Here is a 26,997-nt window from a genome sequence, read left to right on the forward strand (position 1 = left end):
TGCCTATGGGCTGCTGCTGTTGTTTGATCAGTAATCCATCCATGGCATCATGCATCCTCTTGCAGTCTTATTAAAGTATGTACGTTCTTCAAAGACAGGAGCACAGAGAAAAATAACGAAAGCTATACAGAAAGACAGAAAAGTTAAATAATATCACACACATTCATCTATTCCCCTCCTGTGTTCATTCACACAAACACATGCATGCACACACACATACACACACACAGACACACACACACACACACATCAAACGCAGAGCAGCAAGCAAATCCACCCCGAGCAGGCAGAGATAAGCCACCCAGCAAACAGGAGGCTAATAATAATTCTAGCAGATAAATTGTAAGGGGCTATTAAAAGCCTCCACGACAGCCATGACTATCTGTGTACAAGCCGCTGCAGCAGTCATCAGTGTGTATGTCCTCATTAGCACTCGCTGCCCGCTGCATTTATCTTGTTCCAGCCAGACTCCAAACAGCTTAAGCCTCTCTTAATTGGAAAACTTTTAAATTTCATGCACTTCAGTTTCATACATTACCAGAGGCTCGCGCTGATTCACGTTCTTTATTTAACCGCTTTGTGTCAGAGCATAAGTGTCATCGCATCTAAAGGGAATTGTTTTGCGTTTTGTCTTTTGTGTGGCAAATGTTTCCACATTTAAAAAAAAAAAAGGCTTAAGTAACAACGGAGGGACAAAGTAGTTCAAATGTGTCCTGCTTACAATAAGGTCAATGACTGTCCAAGAGGATAAAAATAAGAAATTACACATCTATGGGAAAAAACACAACATTTTAACATTTTTTTTTTAATACGTTTAGTGTACACACTTACCATCATTACAAATTTTTGAAATATGAAGAGCATAAAGTTTTCTTATTTACTCCCTATGTGACCACAAAACCAGTCATAAGGGTCAATTCTTTTAAAACTGAGATTTATACATAATCTGAAAGCTGAATAAATAAGCTTTCCATTGATGTATGGTTTGCTAGGATATGGCAATATTTGGAAACTGGAAAATCTGCAATCTGAGGGTGAAAAATCATCTAAATATTGAGAAAATCATCTTTAAAGTTGTCTGAATGAAGTACCTGGCATATTACTACTAATAATAATACATTTTTACAGTCGAAAATGTCTTTACTATCTTCATGGAACATAATCGTTAGTTAATATCCTTATGTTTTTTTTGGCATAATAGAAAAATCTATCATTTTAACTAATACAAATTATTAAATGTATTGTTGGCTATTGCAACAAATATATCCATGTGAGTTATGACTTGTTTTGTGGTTCAGGATCACATAATGACTAATCTTGCTTTTATGTATTCATATTTTACATTAGCTTTTACATTCATATTTGTTTTATTTTATTTTTCCCCGGTTTTAGACATTTCATTACTTAAATTTCAACTTATTTTATTTCAGTTAGTTTTAAGTTTTGCATAATGTTTTGGCTCATCTGTATATTTTATTTTCTGTTAGATTTATTACAATTACTAAAACAATGTTTAAAAGTTCTGGACAGCAAATAAAAGGAGAATCACGTCATTGACCAAAAAAATCCTTTCTTAAAAAGGCAAGTAAAAAGCCATGAATACAGATGCGGATTCATATTTTTTTATGCGAAGAAGACGTAAAGTAAGTCCAGACGAGGCTGTGTGAAAATGAAATTGTCAGATGAAGGTATGTGAGAGAAGAGAGGGGACCTCGTTGTCGTGAGGAAGCTAATAATTCAGCGGCCTACGCTTCAGTCTCCCACATTCTGATGGAAAACGCTGGAATATTCCCAACAGCATCATGTGGCTCTCAGCAGCAGCTGTGGCATGCCGGGAGTGAGTTCCCATTCATCTGGCGACAGGCCACTGGCTCTTACACACACACACACGCACGTCTCCTCATGTGTCCTTGTATGAATTCTCACGGTCTTCTAGTTTCACAAAATTCTGTGGTATTTTCTCATATAGTCCTGTATTCATAACATCAGCCCTTACGGCCAGGTGCGGTACGGCATACCAGCATCCGCGTCCAACAGAAACAGCTGAAGTGGGATTTCCCCCCCCAGTGTTAAGTGGTTGTGTAGTTATCTCAGGCCGACCCAGGTGTGCTGTAATACCTCACCCTCTACCGACCGCTGGCTGCTGTGCTGCGGTGTGTTTCTGAGAGAGGAACGGTGTGTGTGAGGGGCATAAAAATGAGAGTTTCACTCATACGAGTGTCGACAGACTGGAAAAAACGCAGGGGTGTGAATGGGACTCATAAACACAGTTTGCTAACAGATCTGTGGCCACATACAAACATAATGTAAAATACTCTTTTATAAAATAGCACAGGGACTATTTAGTTTAGGGATGCACGATATTATTAGTGCATTATTGGCAGATAATAGAGATTTATTTAACAGTTGATATTGTATATAAAGTGCACGTTCATTTCCTCTATTTTTACATTTAGATTACCTTTGCCATCATTAAACGCTTACTGAAAGTTAATCTATTTAATAACACTGTTATATCAAATCTCAAAACAAAAATATATATTTTCACACTGTAATTCTAATTTTATTTTTAGTATTTAAAAAGATTAGTTTTAACTTTTTATTTTTAGTATTGATTTTTTATTATTATTGATTTAGTGTTTTATTTGTTAATTGACTTAGACAAAAGAGTATAACATTTGACTATAACAGTGATTCTTATTTAAGGTTCTGAAATATCTGAAAAAGTCATAATAGTACCATAGTAGTTCCAATTTATTGCTTATCAGTAAAAACACAAAAAATAATATCGGCATTGACCAGGGTTGTAATATTTATGTACCCAAAATATAATTAAAAATTTAGAATATACTTTATTTAGGGGGTTGGTGACTGTGTCTTGTGCCAGAAAGTCTCACCTTAAAGGGACAGTTCACTCAAAAATGGGAATTCGGTCATCATTTACTCACTTTCATGTTGGTCTAAACCTGTATTAGTTTCTTTGTTCTGCTGGACACAAAAGAAGATATTTGGAAGAATGTTTGTAACAAAGCCGATAGAGCAACAATTTACTACCGCATGGTAGGGAAAAAATATGATAAAGAGTGGTTCTATCTCTATCTGCTTGGTTACAAACATTCTACCAAATATCTTCTTTTGTGTTCAGCAGAAGAAAGAAACTATACACGTTTGGAAAAACATGAGGGTGCGTAAATGATGACAGAATTTAAATTTTTGGGTGAACTATCCCTTTAACAACATGTCCAAAAACATACTACTACGGAAACGTTTTTTGCACTGTAAAAACATTAAGCATGTTTTTGTTGGTTTAACTTAAAAAAGTAACAAACCTGGTTGCCTTAAAATTTTAAGTTTATTGAAATTAAAAATTTTAAGTGAATATAATGAAGGAAATGTTTAATAAATAGAAACTCAAAATATTTTTGTATCTGAACCACAATTTTTTTGATAAATCATGAAAATAGCCCTATTTGCCATGTTTCACTGCGTCATCAGAAATAAAACACACAATTACTCAATATGCTTACAAAATCTTTTAATAATATTTTAATAAAGGTTGTCGAATCTCAAAAAATGTTCATTGTATTAACTAAAGATTTTAATTTCAATGAACTCAAAATTTTAAGGCAACCAGGTAACTTTTTTCGAAATAATTTTTTACAGTGTGTTATTGATTTAGTGTTTTATTTTTAATTTTAGACAGAACAGAATTTCAATATCGCAATATCTGTGCATCCCAAATTTTATTTAAATTGTCTTGACTCCAGTTCACAAGGAAGTTGAACTGACACAATTTAAGTGAATTCTAAGTATTGTTCCAATAAAATTATACTTAATTCATAGGCCCAGTGGTCCAACATGCCCGAAAAACATGGTACTACTATGACTTTTTCAGATATTTCAGAAAATAAAAATCACTGACTTATGCATGCATGCAATGGAATGTAGTGAAGAGTGAAACAGTTAAAGTTGGCCAGCAGGCTCACAATATTCAGCTCCAGGGCTAGTGAGTTGGCACTGATTATTTTAGGCCAGGCGCCCCACACAGCTGTGGCCGCCAGCACCTCTACTCTGTGCCAGGTGATGCCATCCGCTCAGCCAGGCACCAGGGAGCCAAGCAGTGCCCACAGCAGGTGGTCGAGCGCCCGCTGCCTCCCCGAGCTGGCAGGCAACATCCCAGCAAACCAACTGGCCACCGCGTGGAGAACAGCAGATTGCGTGTGATGCCAACACAGACCCCAAGACAGCCCGAAACTCAGCCTCAACCTGCTCTCCAGAGCCTCATACAGCGCTCACAAATTGGACCGGCGCAAAATAATGATGGAAGGTGAAAAAGACGAATGTGCGAGCGTTTTAGCGGGTTGAGTGAGGTATGGTCATAGACGGAAAGCCACCTGCCAAGCATGCACAGCCAGAGAAAATGGCCTGTGGAAAAACAAGTGGTAAAAGTATGAGTCAACTCCTCAGAAAAAAACAAAGCCAAGGAGGCATACCACAGAGAAGCACACACCAGAACAAAACTCAAGTGTGGAGCTCAGGGGTCCATTAGTCACATTACGAACCAGAACAAACAAATCGCCGTCCATGTTCCTCAGAAACGTGCCAAGCAATGACCAAATCTGTATGCAATAAACTACAATTCTGACAGAATGGGGGGACATTGCTTTCAGCAGTAAACACATAGTTTAACCACTGAGCTCATAGGCTTCACACATACCTGTGGAAAGACGTTTAGTAGTGTACCAAATGAACATTATGGACAAGAAGGTTAAAAAAATTAAAAATTAAAAAACACATGCACATGGAATTCATAATTTCCTCAGATTTAGGCTATTTCTTGTCTACATTAATCTTTATTTATTTAAAAAAATAAAGCTCCCTTTCCACATAGCATTTTCAAGCATGTTCCAAATCACTTTACTGCGCATGCTTTAAACATAACCAAAGCTCACAAAAGTAGACATAATAAAGTACTATTACTCTTATTCTTATCATATCAAAATATTCCACCAGTTAGTGTTGCATCAAGGTCGCACTCAAAATCATATGGTGTAAAACATACATGGGGCAATATACGGTCCGGGCCAGAATTGCCAGAACATCGAGCGCATCGCGGGGGCCGGATTGAAGCACTATGCGGTCCGGATCCGGCCCCCGCGATGCGCTCCATGTTCTGGCAATTAGGATGAAAGTTGAATTTTTGTCCTATTCAAGATTACAAATGAAATGTTTAAGCTTTTAATCATTATGGTCGCATATATATGATTTTTACTTCTGTACCCCTGAGAGTACAGTCCCACACATGGTATTTATAATGTTCAGTGATGTCACATAGCCTGACAAGCCAGACCCACATCAAGATGTTTGGTCTGGAAACTCACCGATGACAGGGCTCAATCCGAGGGGTGGGATAAACGGTTGTCTTTCAAACTCCCTCTGCACGCGATAGGATAGCGCTACACCAACCAGAGCAACGAAGTTGAAACGGAGCTTGTTGATAGGTTAAACATTCGCCGTATCCGGTCGGCTAAACTCCGAACACATCTTCCCTTTTTAAGAATGACTTCAGTGCCGTTCTTTGTTTTTTTCTCAGAGAAAAGCTCAACTCCAAGTCTTCCAGAGTCGTGGTCCAAGCTGATTTGAAAGACCGCCGCCGTTCGCCAGTTTCTGTGTTTACTAGAAGCACGCAAACGCAACTCTGCAGTGGTCATTATGGCCCCGCCCACCGACTCTATACACGATGTGATTGGCCCGGCAAGAGTTTGGCGATTACAGCTCAGAAGGGTATTGAAAGTTGCTAGACGACACTAGCGGGCAGATTAGATTAGAAGGAGGAACAATCATAAATAGGAATCGCCTTGAAAAAACTCACTGGGGAGTCAGTTAGAATATTAAAATTAAGCGTGAAAGGGTTAATATATGCATAATAAATGACGCTGGCTTATCTTTTTATTAAGCTAGTTATCAGTGTGTTAGTCTGTATTGATCATTGATGGTATAAAGTTAAGCCCCTTTAACAATTTCACGTGGTGGTGATGATGATACAGCTAAATCAAATAAAAATTGTGTGAGACACATAGGACTATTCCATGTTGTTCTTTATCTTTCAAGCAAACATATGTGCGATGAAGTTGATCTGCACTTAAATTCTTTTCTATTTTATAAAAGATTTAAACAAAATATGTTAAAAAAAAGAAATAAAAAAGAAGTGAAATAAGCTGAATATGTTTTTCATTCAGTGATGAAGATATCCCCAAGTAAATTTGATAATTCCAAGCCAGCTTGCCTGAAGTCTGTATGTTAATGTAACTGGCACACATACATTTGCAGTTTTGTTAATAGTTTTCGATCTTGAATAGCTACAGCTATGAATGACAGTTGAACAATATGCAGGGTAGTGTAATAAATTAATCTTTGAAAGTAAATCCAGTTATTGTAACATTAGAGTAGCATGTCAGACAGGCCTTGCATTTATATATACTGTATCAGGTCTTCAAATAGGCTGTCAAAAGTCAAAGTAAGCCTTATACATATATGCATTTAATTATTTTTTACGATTTAATCATGTAACTATGTTTAATTGCAATTGTCCAAAGTGCGGCCCTCCGTTTACTTTGCCAAAGTAACTGTGGCCCTCAGACTAAAACTGTTGCCCTTTGAATGCGAAATGAAGGTTCTACAAAGCATCTACGAGAGTAGCAGGCGCAACAATGCTGGTATATCCATAGATATATATGCCTCGCATGACTAAACATGTGTCATTGTTTTTTAATATTTTCACCGTCCATTCTACAATGTGAAAATACCGCTTTCAAATTTTTCCACTTGGGAGAGCGTTTTCAAAAAAAGCTCCGTCTTCGTTGACAAAAACACCATCCCAGTGTGGACGGATGGTCAAAACAGAGAGGAAAATATGCATATTCAAGTGAAAACATATTAGTGTGGACAAGGCCTTAAGCCTCAGTAATTGGATGAAAGACTAATGAGACTTAGAAAAATTGTAATGAGGGCTTGGCTTTTTTACAATAACAATTGAGTTGCTAAGACCAGTTAATCTTCAGCCTTCGCATTTGATTTCTTCATACCAAACTAAACCCAATACAAGCAAATGTCACGTTTTCAGTAGCATTCAGCTATGTGCAGCCATGCCCTGCATTGTCCAGTCCACTGTGAAAATATTGCAGCTCATTAATTATGAATTAGTTTTAGATCATTGTTGTCAGTGAGCGGTCTTAGCACAGATTCTTGCTGTTTTGGCTACAGTGTTCTATGGAGCTCTGGATTCTGAGAGAATTGATAAAACATAATGCACCACAAAATTCTCATGCCAAAAATAAATAAATAAATAAATAAGCTCACTGACAAAATTAAAAGGGACGAAGAAAATTCAGTTGATGAATTCTGTTAACAATAAAATCTACATAATAAATACAGACATTAATATATTTTAAATAAATTAAATAAAAAATTATGCACAAATTTACAGGGAAAATCACAAGTGGCTTTTGCTCAGCTTTGCTATGTGGCTTCTAAGATGTTCTAAGTTAGATAATTAACCTAAAAATATAAATTTTCCTAAAATCAAAACATGGAAGACTTTATTTATTCTGTGAAACAAGATATTTTGAAGAATGTTGATAACCGGGTTGATTCATGATTCGCATCGTGTGTCAAACTGCCAAACTGCTGAAATCACGTGACATTGGCGATCCGAATCATGAATTAATACGCCGATTCATAAATGTTTGAATCTTTATTTGAGGTTTCAATAAAGTTTTTGTTATTTTTGGACCAAAATGTATTTTCGATGCTTCAGGAGATTCTAACTAACCAACTGATGTCACATATGGACTACTTTGATTACGTTTTATTCCCTTTCTGGACATGGACAGTATAGTGTGCATACACTTAGATACACTATCGGACTAAATATAAAATATCTTAAACTGTTCCGAAGATGACCAGAGGTCTTATGGTGTGGAACGACATTAAGGTGAGTCATTAATGACATCAATTTAATTTTTGGGTGAACTAACCCTTTAAGTTAAACTAACAATATTTTTTTTACATTGCTTTTTTTACAGTTTTTACAGTGAACATAAACTTTTTAGGAAATCACAAGTTTGATCACTTACTAATGTAACTGTCAGGTATTTAAGGTAGTATGTCCATATCGCAAATGTCCAGTACAGATTACCAGTATGAGCAATGGTAACAGTTACATACGCCTGACCAAACCACTAACGCTAATAAATGAAAATCACACAAAGATGGTGAATAAAAAGGCTTTTTCCTCAAACTCTCAATTATTATTCCGGACTGACAGCTGAGGAAAAAAGAAAAATAGAGAGAAAGCAATGGAGATGGCAAGGGAGAAAGAGAGCTAGTCCTCGGAGAGTCAAACCGCTCTTCTCTGCCTCATCAATATGGAGACTGCTTGAGTTGCTCTCAGGTTGGAGAGGTGTGATGAATAATGCTTGTGTGTGTGTGGTTTGGCAGATGGGGGAGAGAGGGATCAGTTGGGATAGAGGGGGAGGTAATGAGAATGAAAGACAGCCATCTCACCCTGATTCCCGGAGCACTCCTCTTCGCCTCCGCCTTCAGCCGAGTGGCTCGCAGCGCCGGCTTGGTTTTCTTGTAATCCTGTTTTCCTGAGAGAGAGAGAATGAGGCGCACAGGTCATTTCTACCATGTGACAATGGAGTTACATTTGCATTTTGAGTTAGGCTGAAAGCTTTTTTCATTTAACAGCTAAATAATGTTTTAATAAAACAAATATAATGCATGTGCAATCGTCTTCATCAACCTTCTATTATGAATCATTAAACTAATGGATTTTACTGAAACATCCTTAGTTGGCTTTAATGTATTTGCCTGTTTTAACCCATATTAACATACTTTAATATGAGGCTGTTAACCTTCTGTACCACCTTATATAAGACAAATCAGTTTTTAATTTATGCAGGGCTTTAAACTTGATTTATCTTAAATACACAAAGACAGACTAAATCGCAAACTCTTTTTTACTCCACATTAATTGTTGAATTACTGGAATAGACATGCAAGAGCCAAGACGTTTTTACAAATAATCTGATTAAAAATGTTCTTATTTTTCTGATGGTAACTTTCTTCATAACATGATGCAATATTAGAGCAGTCATGTGACAAGAATATTGCGTTTACTGTTGTATAAGGGTCAATGACGTGATTTGTTTTTGTCTTATCAATCATTCATTTCTTCAAAAATACAATAAAATGCTTTCATAACTGCAATGACACCTCTTACATTATGAATATGTTTTTAATTTCAGAAATAAAAGCAAAAAACAATCACTGCTATTGTAATGTAGAAAAAAAATCATTAAAAAAGAATGAAATGAATACCTGAAATTCAGAAGAAAAGTAGTATGGCATAATTAATAAAACTCAAATCAAAAAACAAATCTGCTGCTTAATATTTGAAAGTCAGCTAAATCAAGGCCATGTAGTGTGACGCATGATATTGATGATATTAATATTAAAAATGTAATAATAATAATAATAATAATAATAGTAATATTTATGAATGAATAATTAATTATATTTGTAAAACTAAATACTAGAATACATGTAAAAACATTTTTGAATATAAAGATTAAGATGTGTATACACACTTACATGTACTTGTCATAAGGAAACATTTTTTACTATTAAACATTTTAACCACAAGAAGATAATTAAATAAGACTCGTGTGTGTGTGTGTGTGTGTGTGTGTGTGTGTGTGTGTGTGTGTGTGTGTGTGTGTGTGTGTGTGTGTGTGTGTGTGTGTGTGTGTGTGTGTGTGAGCCTGTTTATGTGGTTTATGAGGACACAAATTTGTATAACTACATGGGTATTACACTGGTATTACACTATAAATGTGGTTTATGAGGACATATCAAATGTCCTCATAATTCAAATGGCCTTAAAAACATACTAAATGATGTTTTTTTGAGAAAGTAAAAATGCAGAATGTTTCCTGTGATGGGTAGGTTTAGGGGCAGGAGCAGTGTAAGGGGATAGAAAATACGGTTTGTACGGTATAAAAACCATTACGCCTATGGAGAGTCCCTGTAAACCACATAGACCAACATGTGTGTGTGTGTGTGTGTGGTCAATATTTTGGGACCCCTGTTTTTACATTGCTTTTTATTGCTTATTATTACTTTGTACTGATTACATTATTTTTTGTTAACTTGAATTTAAATTTAAACTTTTTGAATTTAAACTTATGAAACCAACATGGACATTTTTAAGAACTTGTGTGATTTAAAAATGAATCATTTTCTTTATTGTAGAAGCTCTTATTTGTCATTTACCCGTTAATGAATACTGTTTTACAGCATATTTTAAAAAAAAAGTAGTAGGCAGTTAGAGATCATAGTATGCAGTAAGCAGTGCTACTTCACTTTGTTAACACAGACAGAAAATCGTGAGTGCACTAGTTCACCTCAGTGGCAGTTATCATCAGGCAATCTCACTGCAATGAACCCGCCAGGCAAAGTGGCCACCTGGAGCGTATGTGTGCAAGGTGTGCGAGGAGCGTCGTGTCTCTAATTAGAAACAAACAGACGAAGGAAAAGAAGCAAAAAAGTGGGAAGGCAACAGCTTGGTGAGTAAAGGAGGGGGCCATCCTGTGGGCTGCGGCAGACCCGGGTCAGACTCAAGGTCTCCGTGAGAGCTGTTGACACACAGGGGCCGTTTCAAGTGCAACTCCTGCCTCATTAAGACTTATTTACATGGAGTGGGGGAAAAGAGAGAGTGTCCTTATCCATCTTCAGACTGCAGACTGCCGGGCTGGATACTCTCAGATGCCTAAGCTAGACACTGACCCCTCCCCAGGGACATTCGTGGGTCTCTCCTGCCTTATGGTGCACCTTCTGTGTGCGACGCGGACCTGCAAGATGCCATTATCAGAGATAAACATCCTGCTATTTTGTTCCAGTGCTGAATGAAGAGAGATGGAGCTTGGTTCACACTGAGCTGTTAAATAATGAACAGTGTTTTTGTTTGCAGAGACTTCTGGAATAGTTCTTAGTTTGGTCTCTGTGGGACAGGACTGCAGGGCATTAATGCCAATCATTCGTGCAGAAAAAAACATTACTGACCAATCCTATCTTAGCAAGGATTGCTGTTTGACAGATTATCAGCAAAGCTTTCTATTGTAATATATGTCTATGGAAGATCTAAAAATTATCATTTTAAATGAAATAGTAGGAGTATGCAAAAATAGATAATTAAATAAGACTTGGTGTGTGTGTGGTCAATATTTTGGGACCCCTGCTTTGACATGCACATGAACTTTAATGGCATCCCATTCTTAATCCATATGGTTTAATATCTTCTGGGAAGGCTTTCCACAAGGATTAGGAGTGTGTTTATGGGAAATTTTGACCATTCTCCTAGAAGCACATTTGTGAGGTCAGGCACTGATGTTGGATGAGAAGGCCTGACTCGCAGTCTCCGCTCTAATTCACCCCAAAGGTGTTCTATCGGGTCGAGGTCAGGACTCTGTGCAGTCAAGCCAGTCAACTCGCTCATCCATGTCTTTATGGACCTTGCTTTGTGCACTGGTCATGTTGGAAGGAAGGGACCATCCCCGAACCGTTCCCACAAAGTTGAAAGCATCAAAAATGTATTGGTATACTAAAGCGTCCCTTTTACTGCAACTAAGGGGCCATGCCCAACTCCTGAAAAAAAAAAACCCACCATAACCCCCCTCCACCAAACTTTACACATGGCTCAATGCAGTCAGGCAAGTACCCTTCTACTGTCAATTGCCAAAGACAGACTCATCCATCAGATTGCCAGGCAGAGAAGCGTGATTCATCATTCCAGAGAACGCATCTCCACTGCTCTAGAGTCCAGTGGCAGCGTGCTTTACACCACTGCATCCAACGCTTTGTAAACTACTTGGTGATAAAAGGCTTGGATGTAGCTGCTCAGCTATGGAAACACATTCCATGAAGATCTCTACGCACTGTTCCTGAGCTAATCTGAAGGCCACACAAAGTTTGGAGGTCTGTAGCTATAGACTCTGGTGATTTGGTGACTTCAGCACACTGTGCACCTCAGCATGTGCTGACCCTGCTCTCTGATTACTCGTGATTAATCAATGTTTTTGATTAATGCCATAATGTCAATGCTATTTAGTTTTAAACATATGCAGAATCTTTTTTTTTTCTTTTTTTTTTACATAAATAAATCTTCATTAGACTACAATAATAAAAATCTTATCTTAATTTTTGTTTTGAATCATGTATAATTATTAAGATACACATTTCTCACTTCAGAAAATAATGATTTGGGTTGTTGGGTTACTTTAGTGATACACTAAGTGGTGTCATTTAATTGTAGACCTAATATTTAACAAGATAATAACCGATTAACAAATTCCTATGGGGTTCTGTAGCAATAGTAGCCAGGGGGCGGAGATTATAGAAGTGTCAATCCTAGATTATCTTTTTTCAAATAAATAAAAGCATTTTCCATTTTAACCTGCTTTATACAGCAAAAACGGAATTATGTCAGCTTCAAAACACTCCTAATATGTCTTTCTCCTTCTCTCAGAGTCTACAGCATTTTATGTTCGCACCTGCAGAGATTTTACACGGTGTGGAAAGCAAAATTCGTTTTGTTCCAAGCCAACTGGGACAGATTAGGTGTGTGTCTTATTTTTCTTGAAACTTCCTGTTGTGGTGTAAATACCCACAACAAACAGCCTCAGCCATCTGTTCCAAATGAATAGTTAATTGTAATCATATCAGAGTTTGAAATAAATTGTTTATATAGCGAGACTTTGTGGCCCTGCCAGTACTCCGAATCGTGCTCCATCGAGTTCAATGAGGCGTTTCTCTCTGCGTGAGGACTCGCTGATTATGACGACTCACTGGCCTTCTTGGCTTTGCCGCCTCACCGCTGTTGAGCTCAAATTGGCCTGCGATACAGAGGCGGGCTTTGAACGCACCTTCACTCATTAATCACCATTCAACTGCATTGCCGCAGAGCATAACCTCCCTTTACTTGTTATCCAAAAGTGAGTGAAGGCTCTCTAATATAATGTGCCACAGTTTCCTATGGACTTGAGCGGCATGATTCCACCATACACACTGTGCTGTCAGATGTTGACAGGGAAAATGACAAGAATCAACCCACAGGGCCAAAGGTGCCTTTCAAAACTGCTGCAGCTGATTTCATTTCAAAATTCATGGCTGCATCTGAAATCGCATACCTCCCTACTATATAGTAGTACGTCAGAATTCACAGCACTCATTCAAAGTACCCGGACGACCTATTTCTTCCGGCAGGATTCAGAAGTGTGAATGTATACACTTTACTATTCCATGAGGCCATGGGAGAAGATTTATGAATGGCTGTGAAACTGATGCTGGCTGGTTACATGATAAAGACAACATGGCCAGTGGCAACAAGTAGTATGTCTAGATTAAATTCATCCTACACACATTCATAATATATAGAACATACTTTTAGCAGTTGTGAAGTAATTACTTATTCAAGTACCCACTCAAAAGGGTATGCGATTTCGGACGCAGCATCTGACGCATACACAAACAGATTCCCCTTCTATCTAACATGATGTAGCTAATTCACAAATTGCATTTCATTATGGGAGAAAACAAGCTCTTTTGAGAGTGGAGAAAAGCTTTCTGCAATTATTCCAGTTATAAGATTGCAATCCCAATTTTTCCAACAAACAAATAACTTGATAAAGAAATGATAAGTGTCTGATCAAACACATCAGAATTTTGGGCATATTTAATATCTATATGAACTTCCTCTCATTCAACCCTATTTATGTTCCAAAAATATAAGACAACCCGATTATAAGACAAGAGCACTGAAGGTGTATTGTGGTATCTGGCACCAATATATCAGCAGCAGATCCTTCGAGTCCTGTAGGTTGCATGGTGGAGCCACCGTGCATCAAATTGTTCATCCAGCAAATCCCACAGATGCTCATTTTAGAGTCCAGGACAACATCTTAAACTGTTCATCATGTTCCTCAAACCATTCCTGATGAATTGTGCAGTGTTTCAGGACACATTATCCTGCTGAAAGGTCATCAAGGAACACCATTATCATGAAGGGGTGTACCTGGTCTGCAACAATGCTTAGGTCGGTGGCATGTGTCAAATTTACTTCCACATGAATGGCTGGACCCAGGGTTTCCCAGCAGAACACTGCCCAGAGCATTAGACTCCCACATACACGGCTGTCCACGCAACCTTCATCCACTTCTCCAAGGTCCAGTTCTGATGCTCGCGTACCTCTTGTAGGTGCTTTCGAAGGAGGACAGGGGTCATCATCATAGGTTCTCTGATTGTCTGTGTGTTTTGCTACACACTGTTGGTAAATTCTCACCACTGCTGACCGGGAGCAACTCGCAAGCCTTACCGTTTCAGAGAAACTCTGACACAGTCACGTTGCCCAAACAATTTGGCCCTTGTCAAAGTCGCTCAAAGCTTTATTCCTCCCCATTTCTCCCACATCCAACACATTGATTACAAAAAGTGATTGTTTGCTTACCATCTAATCTACCTTAATATGTGGCAATGTTTAGCTTGACAAGCCAGACCCACATCAAGATGTTGGGTCTGGGAACACACCATTGACAGGGCTCAATCCGAGAGGCGGGATAAACTGTTGTCTTTCAAATCCACTCTGCACATGATAGTATTACGCTACAACCAACCAGAGCAACGAAGGTGAAGCGGAGCTAGTCGACAGATTTAACTTTAACCGTATCCGGTCGGCAAGACTCCGAACACATCTTCCTTTCTTGAGAATGACTTCAGTGCCGTTATTTGTTCATTTCTCAAAGAAAAGCTTAACAACAAGTCTTCCAGAATCGTGGCCAAAGCCAATTCGAAAAAACGCTGTTCGCCAGCTTCTTTGTTTACAAGTAGAACTCAACTTTGCCGTCATGTTAAGCCCGCCCACCGACTCTAGACACGATGTGATTGGCCTGAGTAGAGTTTGGATTTTCCAGCTCACAATCCAGTGGAGAGTTGCTAGACTACCCTGCCTGCAAATTAGATTTTCTGCCGCTAGGGTGCGTCTAGATTTCTAGGCTAGGCCTTGTTAGGAGATGATAAACAACATTCACTTCCCCCACAATGTTTCGGCTCTTCAGTGTATATTCATGTGATAATTAAATTCTGCTTATAATTAATTGGCACAAAATATGAGTGAAAATATGAGCAGATTTATACAGAAATTTGTTGTGTTCATGTTTCATGAAGGCTTATTTTTTCTAAGTATCACACGGCCAAAGATTTAACTAAATTTTAAATTTTACAGGCAACGATGTGCATACGTTTAAAACCCCATATTGATTAACCACTAATCTGAGCATTGGAGAAACATGTACCCTTCAATGTCTAAGGGTTTGTTTCCCTCCAAGGGTCTGAATATTTTTCATTTTTCTACAATGAAAAATAATAGAAAAATCTGTGAAATAATACCTTATATAAATAATGAAGACAAAAATGTAAAGAATTCAATAATTAAAAGTCACAAATAAAATGGCACAATGACACATGCATAAAAAACTAAACAAGAAAAATACAGATTTTTTTTCATGCCAAACACTAGTGTGCTGGCATGTGCCAAACTTGAATCCAGCACTGACAGATTGCACATGAACTCGGAGAGCACAGAGTAAAAAAGACTCTGTCTTTGTAAATAAAACAATTCATTCCACACAAAACAGAGACACACTTTTCCGCCGATGCCGTCTGTTCAGAGGGAGCGAGTGTAACCTTTGCCCACAAGCTGTGGCAAGTTTTGAACAGCAGCTAAAAGCACTGATTGTGATGACCACTGTAAACTTAGAAGATCTGTATCATGCAAGATCCGTTCAGCCCTAACATCAAATCACAGAGATATTAAGACTATATACAGATCAGTGCACATTCACACTAAAACGATCACAAACAGAGAGAGTTAATAGGCAGGGATGTGTCTGAGTGTTTGGTCATGCGAATAATTGCTGGACAAAGGCAGAGAGGATGGTGTGAATGATCTTGACTCAAGGGGGGATGACCACACAGACCTGAGGAACTCTTTTGGTGGTTGACAGCTCTCTGGAGTCCATTATGCAGCTTAATAACAGTATTTAAAGTCACTGTGTCTACAGCAGCCCTACAAGGTACTTGACATCACAAAAGCTTTCTTCCTAAAAAAAAAAAAAAAGAAGAAGAAAGAAAGCAAGACCTGTCAGGATAGAAATTACCTTCCCATTACAATCTCAAATTACGATGTGTATTCTCCCTTTGTGCTGCTTTGCGCTATTTTGGGCTTCTTTCTCTTTTTGTTAAACAGCGATTCTCTGAAATAGGCTGATATAGATTTCTTTTCAAAGCAAACTGAAGGAAAGAGAGGGAGGACTGGGGGGGAAACTCAATTGTCCACAACCTGCTGTTACGACTTTGAATTGATGAGATGCAAAAGAAAGAAAACAAAATGGGATATGTCTGAGATTCGCAGGCTCCAGCAGGAGTTCAGCTTGTTATGTTGTCAGCACAGTCATGCAGCACAGGGACAATAAGGCAAGGTGACGGAGAAACGCAAGCTTAATAGTCCTACTAAAGGGTGCGATATGAACTCACATAAAATCATGTCTTTAAGACAGGTTCTTCCGGCGGAGAGATGATATCGCCGTGCACCGGGTTGCAAATTACATCAGTGATGTGCCAATGAAAAAAAGACATCATTTAGTGCCAAAAATGCATTTTAGTCTCCATATATCTCAACCCTACAATGAAAATGAAGAACGTCCCGATGTGCAATGGAGGATACAACTGGACTAAATGCTACTCAGAGTAAAAGTCCAAAAGTTGAGGTCACATTTTCTGTGAAAATATATTTGTTAATATTCTTTGAAATATTAAGAGGCGAAAAGTCATTTTCATAGAAATCCACACGATTTCCCACTCAGATTTCACAATGGCTTCAAGTTGGCCTCAATGAAAATACTTATTTTATATTAAATATTTTAAAATCTCACATCACATGATCCTTTATAAATCACTCTGATGATGTGCTGAGGAAACATTTCTTACTATCATCAATGTTGAAAACAGTTGTGCTGCCTTCATATACATATTCATGAATAAATATATGTATATAAATTATTTGATAAATACAAAACTCAAAAGAACAGCATTTATTTGAAATTGAAAACTTTTTCAACATTATAAATGTCTGTCATTATAAATTACTGTCACTTTTAATCAAACTAATGCATTCTTGCTAAATAAAAGTATACATTTCTTTAAAAAATAAATAAAAAAAAAGTACCCCAAACTTTTGAATGGTGGTGTATTTTGATGAAAACACTAATTAGTTGTAATATTTTTTAAGCAAAAAAACAACAACAACAAAAACATGTTTTTTTCAAAAACTAGGAATTTTGAATTTTGGATAAAAATAGGCTAAAAGTCCAAATGTAGCAAAACACGAACACTCACTCTGAGTTTAATAAGGCATGATTTTAATAGGAATAAACTACCATTTCTTTTTATACAATGATGTCGCTCCATCAGTGTGTTTACATGCACAACCAATGTGTAAACACACAACACCTTAAACTGTGTTATTTTAGCAGCTAAATCAGATTTGATTTTGTGAAAATGTCATTATACAGCTTTGCTAGGTGTTTTCAGTGCTGTTTCTCTTCATACAGCCCCTATCAGCCATACTGACATTGTATGTCATTAAACAAACCCCATGTTCTTTCCACGATCACAGCTGGCATGCTAACTGGTACTACCATGATTGATAGGCCATATAGTGGATAAATGTTTGTTTCCTTCTATAGCTAATGCTAAATTAAGAGAAAGCATAAGTCAAGTCAGAGCAAAAGGAGGTTCAGAGACTTCTGTACAGTACAGTCTTCGTGTTTAGCTACTATTAGTATACTATAGATTGTTTTTGTGTGATTTTTCTTAGTCAAACCATCCTGTTCCTAGTTGAACATTCTGATCATCAAGTCTGTTCATGTATAACATTCATAAGCAATATAATCACGGTGACTGAATGAAGGAGAAAACGCATTTCAGACTCTCTTTAATAAAACACTGAATGAATATTTGATGAAGGTTGCTAACATCCATATTAAAAAATAAAACCTATACTGAAAGCAGAGGTTTTCTCACCGATCTGTTTGCGGTACTGGTCGACCGGCAACTTGACAGAGCTTGCATCCTTTTTCCCCATCCTTCATTCACCTGAGAGAGAAACAGAATGAAAAATGCACCAAGTATGAGGAAATAATAAGCAAAAACATTGAACATAGAGAACTTTATGTCTGTTTGCTTACAGAAATCACATATAAAATGCTACTGCAGTCCTCAAGTAAAGATCTTATGACTCAAAATTCCAAAGGGTAGTACTTTTGCCTTACATGGAAATGAATGAGCGTTCTACAAGCGCTCACCTAATGGATAAAAACTCCTCAACAATAAATCAGAAAGAACAGATGTTCTCAAATTGTTTTGCTTCAAAATTCAGCACTTTTAGAAAAAAATATTATTGAATAGGGTTCTTGAATCAAATTTAAAGAACCCTTAAAGGTAGACAGAAATGCAATATAATATATATAACTACGTTTTAAATGGGTGTAAAGACCTTACATAATGAACCGTTATGTTTTTATTACCTTAGAATGAGCCTTTTCTATCTTCATACACCGCAGGTCCACTTACAGTGAAATTGGCATTTTGCGCTGTCATGTTTCTACAGTAGCCCTAAACGGACAAACTGCTCTACAGAACGCAAGCTAATTTCTGCCGTCTCAGAAGACGACTTCATTGCATAGACAGTACAGCTTCTTTGCCCTGTTTCGGCCACCTTCTCTATATGCCCTTTCACACTGCACGTCGGACCCGCAATATTCCCGGAACATTGCCGGGTCACCTTTTGTGTGACAGCAACCACGTCCCAGAATTGATTACCGAATTGAACCCGGGTCGGGGCCCTAGTAACATTGCGGGGATTGATCTGGGACGAGCGCTGTGTGAACAAAAGCCAAAACTAATGCCGCAACGTGTACGTAGTTATCGTGCGACTCTTAGAGCTTGTTTTTTCAATAATACAACCCTGCAGTGCCAGAAGAGCTAGTCGGTGTTTTAAACACAGAAAGTGTTCGTACACAAAAGAAACTCAAATTAAACAAGCAGAAATGTGCGCAAACTGGACACAAGTCGAGACCACGGAGCTCCTTACTATCCGCGCTGAAGCTGAGATCGCTTGCCATTATACGTCACATCCGGATGTCACGCGTCAACTCGATCCGGGACCGTTACGCGTTGTGTGTGAAAGTGAACATATTACGGTATTTCGCTGGCAGTGTGAATGGACCAAATCTAGCGGCCCGGGAACAAATGCCAGGTCGCATTATCCGTGTATTTGCCGGAATCGCAGTGTGGAAGGGACTTATGTGATTCAAAAGGGAGGGTCTGAGTGGTGGTGGGCAACATCACCACTAGATGGTGCTAATATTTACACATGCACCTTTAATGTCAAAAAGGTTCTATAACGTCTTAAATGATTGCAAAATGCTTTTATGTTTAACAGGTTATTTAAAAAATGTCTAGTTCTAAAGTATGTTAAAAAGCTGCTTTAATGATAAAACAATTTAAACAAACTTAATTAAAATTAAATCCATAAAAAAAGGATGGAAACCCCAAAAACGTCCTATGAAGCGATTGATCAAACACTTTAATGTCCTATATAGAAAAAATGGTTGCCATTCAATGTAAAATATCAATCTTATTAAAAAAAAAGGTCTACATTGAACGAAAATGCAACACTATAAAAATTGTTCATTGTACAGAAATAATGTCCTAAATATTAACATGAACTGCATAATAAAATATTCACATGACATATGCTGACTAAGAAAATGGACAATTTTTGTAATTTTTTTCTCTCACAGATTTAAGGATAAGAACATGCAACTAAACTGTTGACGCTCAGCAGGTTTTCCCCCTGCTGTTCTCCTTTTCTTCAAGTTGTGACCCACCAGTTGCGAAGCACAGCCCTACACTACACTTTCAGAGTTCACCAACACATCCTAAATTGCTGCAAAAGTCATGGGTGATTGTGTAAGATGGAAAGCATCTTGAAGCAAGAAAGAGAAATTTGATGTGAGGCATATCCCCAGAGGTGGCAAGGGACTTCAAGGAATTCAATCACGCGAAGGTCGATCCGCGACATGAGTCTATTTGAAAGTCTATCCATGCCTGCAAGCCACCCTTACACTAGTCTTGAATTGCTCTGAATTCCTCTGGTCAAAATATGAATGTTGAATTAATCAATTGTAGGTAGAAAATTATTTGTGTTACATATAGATAATAAATGTGAAATATTTTAGAAATCTAGTTTAAACTTTAAAGCATGTGACATGTTCTCAGAAAGATATTAATTGCATTCATGTTGGTTTCATAAGGTTTTGAAGAATATTTGTATCATTTTCGTTTTTTGTAATGTTTCAATAAAAATGTCATGTGGTATAACCATAAAGTAAAAAGTAATAATATATTTGAGTGTACACACCTAAAGCATTATTTTCAAAAATAACTGTAAATATATGTTTCAAGGTTTTGTTATATCAATATGAATATCATGAATTATTAATTCATAAATATGAGTTGAGTTGAATCATTTTACAGCCTGAACTAACCTTGTCTTGTCATAATTTCATTCTTGTCAAAGTATATATAAATATACAGTGGGTACGGAAAGTATTCAGACCCCTTTACATTTTTCACTCTTTTTTATATTGCTGCCATTTGCTAAAATCATTTAAGTTCTTTTTTCTCATAACGTTTGACACAATTGTTGACATTTTGCAGTATCACACTGAAATATCGCATGGTCCTAAGTGTTCAGACCCTTTGCTCAGTATTTAGTAGAAGCACCCTTTTGATCTAATACAGCCACGTCTTTTAGGGGAAAGCTGCAACAGGTTTTTCACACCTGAATTTGGGGATCCTCTATTCCTCCTTGCAGATCCTCACCAGTTATGTCAGGTTGAACGGAAAACGTTGGTGGACAGCCATTTTCAGGTCTCTCCAGAGATGCTCAATTGGGCTTAAGACATGGCTCTGGCTGGGCCATTCAAGAACAGTCACAGAGTTGTTGTGAAGCCACTCCTTTGTTATTTTAGCTGTGTGCTTAGGGTCATTGTCTTGTTGGAAGGTGAACCTTTGGCCCAGTCTGAGGTCTTGAGCACTCTGCAGAAGGTTTTCGTCCAGGATATCCCTGTACTTGGCCGCATTCATCTTTCCCTTGATTGCAACCAGTCGTCCTGTCCCTGCAGCTGAAAAACACCCCCACAGCATGATGCTGCCACCACCATGCTTCACTGTTGGGACTGCATTGGACAGGTGATATTTTTCTCCACACATACCACTTAGATTTAAGGCCAAAAAGTTATATATCTCATCACACCAAAAAATCTTATTTCTCACCATCCTGAGTCCTTCAGGTGTTTTTTAGCAAACGTTCATGTGTCTTGCCCTGAGGAGAGGCTTCCGTCAGTCCACTCTGCCATAAAGTCCCGACTGGTGGAGGGCTGCAGTGATAGTTGACTTTCTAAAACTTTCTCCCATCTCCCGACTGCATCTCTGAAGCTCAACAACAGCGATCTTTGGGTTTTTCCTTTACCTCTCTCACCAAGGCTCTTTTCCCCCGATAGCTCAGTTTGCCTGGACGGCCAGCTCAAAAAAGGGTCCTGGTTGTTCCAAACGTCTTCCATTTAAGGTTATGGCGGCCACTGTGCTCTAAGAAACCTTAGAGCCTTAGAAACAATAGAATTCTTTATTGTAACCTTGGCCAAATCTGTGCCTTGCCACAATTCTGTCTCCGAGCTCTTCATGCAGTTTCTTTGACCTCATGATTCTCATTTGCTCTGACATGCACTGTGAGCTGTAAGCTCTTATATAGACAGGTGTGTGGCTTCCCTAATCAAGTCTAATCAGTATAATCAAATACAGCTGGACTCAAATGAAGGTCTAGAAGCATCTCAATGATGATCAGAAGAAATGCACAGCACCCGAGTTAAATAAATGAGTGTCACAGCACAGGGTCTGCATACTTAGGACCATGTGATATTTCAGTTTTTCATTTTTAATTAATCTGCAATAATGTCAACAATTCTGTGTTTTTCTGTCAATATGGGGTGCTGTGTGTACATTAATGATTAATGAGAAAAAAAATGAACTTAAATGATTTTAAATGGCTGAAATATAACAAAGAGAAAAAATGAAGGGAGTCTGAATACTTTCCGTACCCACTGTATATACATGGCCACAGCTGTATAAAATCAAGCACCTAGACATGCAGATGCTTCTACAAACACTTGGGTCACTCTCAGTAGCTCAGTGAATTCAAGTGTGGTATAATGATAGGTTGCCACCTGTGCAATAAGTCAATTCGCAAAATTTCCTCACTATTAAAAATTCTACTGTTAACTGTTGAGCCACGAAGTGGTAGGCTATATAAAATCACAGAGCGGGGTCAGCGCATGCTGAGGTGCACCGGCCTGTGCAGAAGTCACCAACTTTCTGCAGAGTCAACATCTACAGACCTTCAAACTTTGTGTGGCCTTCAGATTAGCTTAAGCTTAACAGTGCATGAAGAGCTTCATGGAATGGGTTTCCAATGCCAGAGCAGCTGTATTCAAACCTTACATTACCAAGTGCAAGGCAAAGCGTTGTGTAAAAAATGCCGCCACTGGACTCTAGAGCAGTGGAGACATATTCTCTGGAGTGACAGATCACACTTCTCTATTTGGCAATCCAATGGACAAGTCTGGGTTTGGTGGTCGCAGAAAGGTACTTGCCTGTCTGCATTGTGCCAAGTGTAAAGTTTGGTGGAGGGGGGGATTTTGGTTGGGGTGTTTTTTTAGGGGTTAGGCTTGGCCCATTAGTTCTAGTGAAAGGAACTTTTAATGCTTTTGCATACTAAGACATTTTGGACAATTTCATGCTCCCAACTTGTGGGAACAGTTTGGGGATGACCCCTTCCTGTTCCAACATGACTGCCCACCAATGCACAAAGCTAGGACAATAAAGACATAGAAGAGCAAGTTTTGTTTCTCCAACCCCATATTAAACTCTACGGATTAAGAATCGGATGTCAATAGCTGCATTTCCACTGTTGGGTAAAAAGTAAATGTGCTATTGGGTGTCAGTCACTTCTGGGGCTTGATCAGGCCTCGTCTGGGCTTCCTCGGGGGAGATGGCCAGGTTTTTTTGGCCTGCCAAACACCTTGGTCAAAAGCAGGCCAGCTCGGGCTTGAGGAGTGGTTACTGGAGATGGCAGTGCCGGCAGCGCGGTTGACTTCATACACCAGATCATCAGCATTTAAGTCAAAACTTACTTTCAAATAGCAGTAAGTGTTTGAAATAACTTCTTTTTGTGATCCGATGTGGATTCTGATCACTGTATAAGGCGATATATAGTATATAGTGATAGCAAAAGACAATTTGCGCTAACCCTTACCATAGTAAACATGGTAAATAGGATCGCTTGAAAAAAATGACATACATATAGGCTATCACAATCGTGTATTTATTTTATGTCAGTGCGTCTCATCTCTTTAAACCAGACTGTCTGATATCCAGATTTAGCACTGTATACTATGTCATTAAATAAAGCAACTCCGAGCAACAAATAAAGAAACTTTTTGGAGCTTCCGCTGTTTCTCTGACTGAAAATATAACGGGACTTTCACCGGAGAGAATGCTAAAGCTGCTCAAGTCATATTTTGTTGGAAAATGTGTAGAAATGAATGATCGTTCTTTCTAAATGTAATGTAAACACTGTCCTGTGACTACAAATTAAACAACTCTCTGTCATGTTTTTTTAGTGAAATATCAGTAAATACCACTTTATTGATGTGTGACTAATTTGCAATCTCAAAACAAATTAATTGATTATGATCAATGTATCACTTATTATTGTAAAACTGTGGTAAACTTGAGTGACGTTAGATAGGTCCAGATAGGTGTGTTATGGGCGGGTTTTAGTGAAGTCCTTCAGTGCTTCAGGCTTGACAATGGAAATGGATTGTGGTTTTGGGCTTAGTGCTACAGGTCTGAGGCTATTAGCCTAGACCAGCCAGTAGAAAGCCCTGGCAAGCACTGGTCAAACAGTGGAAACGTGGTTATTAAAGGCAAGCCTCCTAAAACTTTTGGCAATGTAGTGTATATACATACCCCTGCAGATCCTAATGGTGTGTCAAAGTCAGTTAGACTCTTAGATATCAGATAATTTTACCTTTTTATGGCAAGGCAAGGTTTGTTCAGGCTGTTAAATTGCATGATATAATTTTCTGTTTTATGCATGCTGGTAGTCAGACAACATTAATTGTTACTATATTAAAAACTATTACATATTAAAACCTATCAAAAACCTTCATAATTTAAAAGAGGTACATTTAAATTACTGTGAATTTAATTTAGGTTTTATTTTTAATAAATGAAACAAAAAAAGCGTCATGTCATTGACCAATTTACATTACGATAAACAACAATTTAAAGAAAGACCAAAATCATGATGTATTAGTATCTGCATGTGTCTGGTCATTCAATGTGGTGTTTAAGTGTGATTAACACTGCAAAGATTGTCCATTTCTATTAAAGGAGCATACACTTCATCTCATATTCAGTACTCTGACTTTCCCGATAGAGATCTCAGATTGATTTCCATAGCAACTGAAGTGAAAAAGCACCTCATCTTGTGATGTATGTTATAATGGTTAGTTCAGAACGCAAGGAATTTTGAAATTGGTAATGGGTTAAGTGCATTAAAGCATTTGCCATCATTGCACCATTATAAGCTGTTTTTATTCTGTGGTCAGGGAGCTCTTTATCAAAATTCTGCACTTCTCACAACACTATTTGCAATCAATACCGCTTCTTCTCCTAAAGACTTGGAAAAAAGGGTGCATGAGCCAAAGGGCAAGTCTTTGTTTCTGATGATGTTTAAACCTCTATGACCTATTGTCTCCCAGAGAAATCGAGCCATAGACCTTCGACCTGATCCATTTTGGCTCATAAACCGGAGATCTCCTGAGGAAAGGTGTGCAGGCTCTGTGCTAAGAGCCTAGACTGATTAGCATGGAAAACAGGGAAGAGCTGGAGGAAGTGCAGAGGTGCATGAAAGCAGAGAATTATAAGACTGTTTTCATCCTCTCTTGAGGCATGACTGTGTGTGCTGAAACTTGAAAAATGAGTTCAAGGGTCGACTCACGGACTCAGCATCCTACGTTTGATGTCTTTAATCTTTACTTTAAGTTGATGTAATTACAACGGCTCCACATGCAACAACAAAGTGGGAGAAAAAGGAATGGATTACTTTCTCAAAGATGCCAGAGGAAGAGGACCATTAGTGTGTTTACACAACATGGTTTGAGTCAAGCCCAGGGGCATGACCTGCAATCCTACAATGACCAAACACTTCCTCTGTAATGAGTGTGACCACTAAAGGAAGTTGACATGGGCTGTTAAGTGGCAAACATACCAATCTTCTAGATAATTCTTATTTCTGCCTATATACCCCGAGGCTTTGTAAAACAGTGATGATTCAATGCAGCGATCTGGAAGTTGTAGGGTCACACTGTTTAAGTTGAACAATTCAGACTTTGATGTAAACCTCACAAGACAGAAATGCTCCAGCCAACAGACACACAACACTAAATAATGGCTTATTTTGAAAAAAAAAAAAAAAATTGACATAAAGCTTGTATACTAATAATAAATCTCCAAAGACATATAAAGTTGGGTGAGCTGTGGTCGATCCACAAATAGAGAGATAGCCAAGGGCTATGTGTACCAGCGCTTTGAAGACTCGAATTGAGACCAGTATCCTTTTTCAGAAGCTAAACTACAAAGGTCTTGGTTTGAAAGAAATTTAAGATTAAAATAAGCACCTTGGGCATTTCTTTCTTTTTTTATGAATTAAATAAAGGCAGCAATATGTTTTATTTACCAAGTGCTCAATACAAAATATTACATGAGTGCAGCTAGGATCTAAATTATAACCTGAACTAAATTCGTCTTATATACAATTTAAACATAACAGAATATAGTAGGCTATTACACGGAATGTGAGTTAATTTCAGTGATGCAAATCTCAATGTGGCATACAATTGTCATATTGGCACAGATGCAAGCAATGCAATCATTCAGTATAATAACATCTATTGAGAAAGAGTCATGTAATGGATTCCCTATTCATCTGAATGCCACGTAATGCAATTGCATCAGCTCTACAATGTTTCAAGTTTTCATCCTGCGTGTAGCTCCTGCACTGTGACCTGAAGCAGACAGTCTGCGTAAGTATCCAATCACAACACAGACACCGAAAGGTTCGACCAATGACGAACTGTCAGGGGCGGGCGCTAAAGCAAACACGAATGTTTGGATTCTTTAGGGAACTGTGAAGCGCGACAGATTGCTAAAAAAAATATGCTTACTGGATTCGCTGGTCAGTAATCTATCTTAAACGTAAGGCACATTTCTTAGCTGTGCAAAACGAGAGCATTGTGTGTGAGTACATAGACTTACCACTCAAAAGACAAGAAGAATCCTCTTTGTAGTTCCTGGTTCAGCTTCGTCTACTTCAAATGGATGCGTGATTCAGCCAATCACGAGTTATTCCCTGCAAATAAACGTCGGTACGTCATTAGGTGGGCGGACTCACAAGCCCAACTTGTCAAATCCATTTAAAGGGATAGTTCACCCAGACATTTAAATTTGATGTTTATCTGCTTGTGCATCCAATATATAGGTGACGTTGTTTCTTCAGTAGAACACAAATTAAGATGTTTAACTTAAAAAAAAAAGTGAATATTTTTTGAGGCATTATGAAGAATTATTCAAACATATGTCTTAACCTTATTATGCTTTTCTTTCTCTGTCTATTGATGTATGCAAATCCAGAAC

General features: G+C 38.0%; 1 protein-coding gene across 1 annotated transcript in view; it reads right to left on the reverse strand.

The window, feature by feature from the left end:
- triqk (triple QxxK/R motif containing) overlaps positions 1-26,715 on the reverse strand; it is a 34,994-nt gene extending 8,279 nt beyond the window's left edge. Inside the window, exons 1-3 of the mRNA XM_067425823.1 lie at positions 26,620-26,715; positions 18,199-18,270; positions 8,566-8,651 (exon numbers count right to left, since the gene is read on the reverse strand). Coding sequence (XP_067281924.1) covers positions 8,566-8,651; positions 18,199-18,259 — 147 coding nt within the window. The 5' untranslated portion in view covers positions 18,260-18,270; positions 26,620-26,715. The remainder of the gene's footprint in view (positions 1-8,565; positions 8,652-18,198; positions 18,271-26,619) is intronic.
- Positions 26,716-26,997: the final 282 nt, after the last annotated feature.

This window comes from Pseudorasbora parva, chromosome 19 (genome assembly GCF_024679245.1).
Source record: "Pseudorasbora parva isolate DD20220531a chromosome 19, ASM2467924v1, whole genome shotgun sequence".
Taxonomy (NCBI): domain Eukaryota; kingdom Metazoa; phylum Chordata; class Actinopteri; order Cypriniformes; family Gobionidae; genus Pseudorasbora; species Pseudorasbora parva.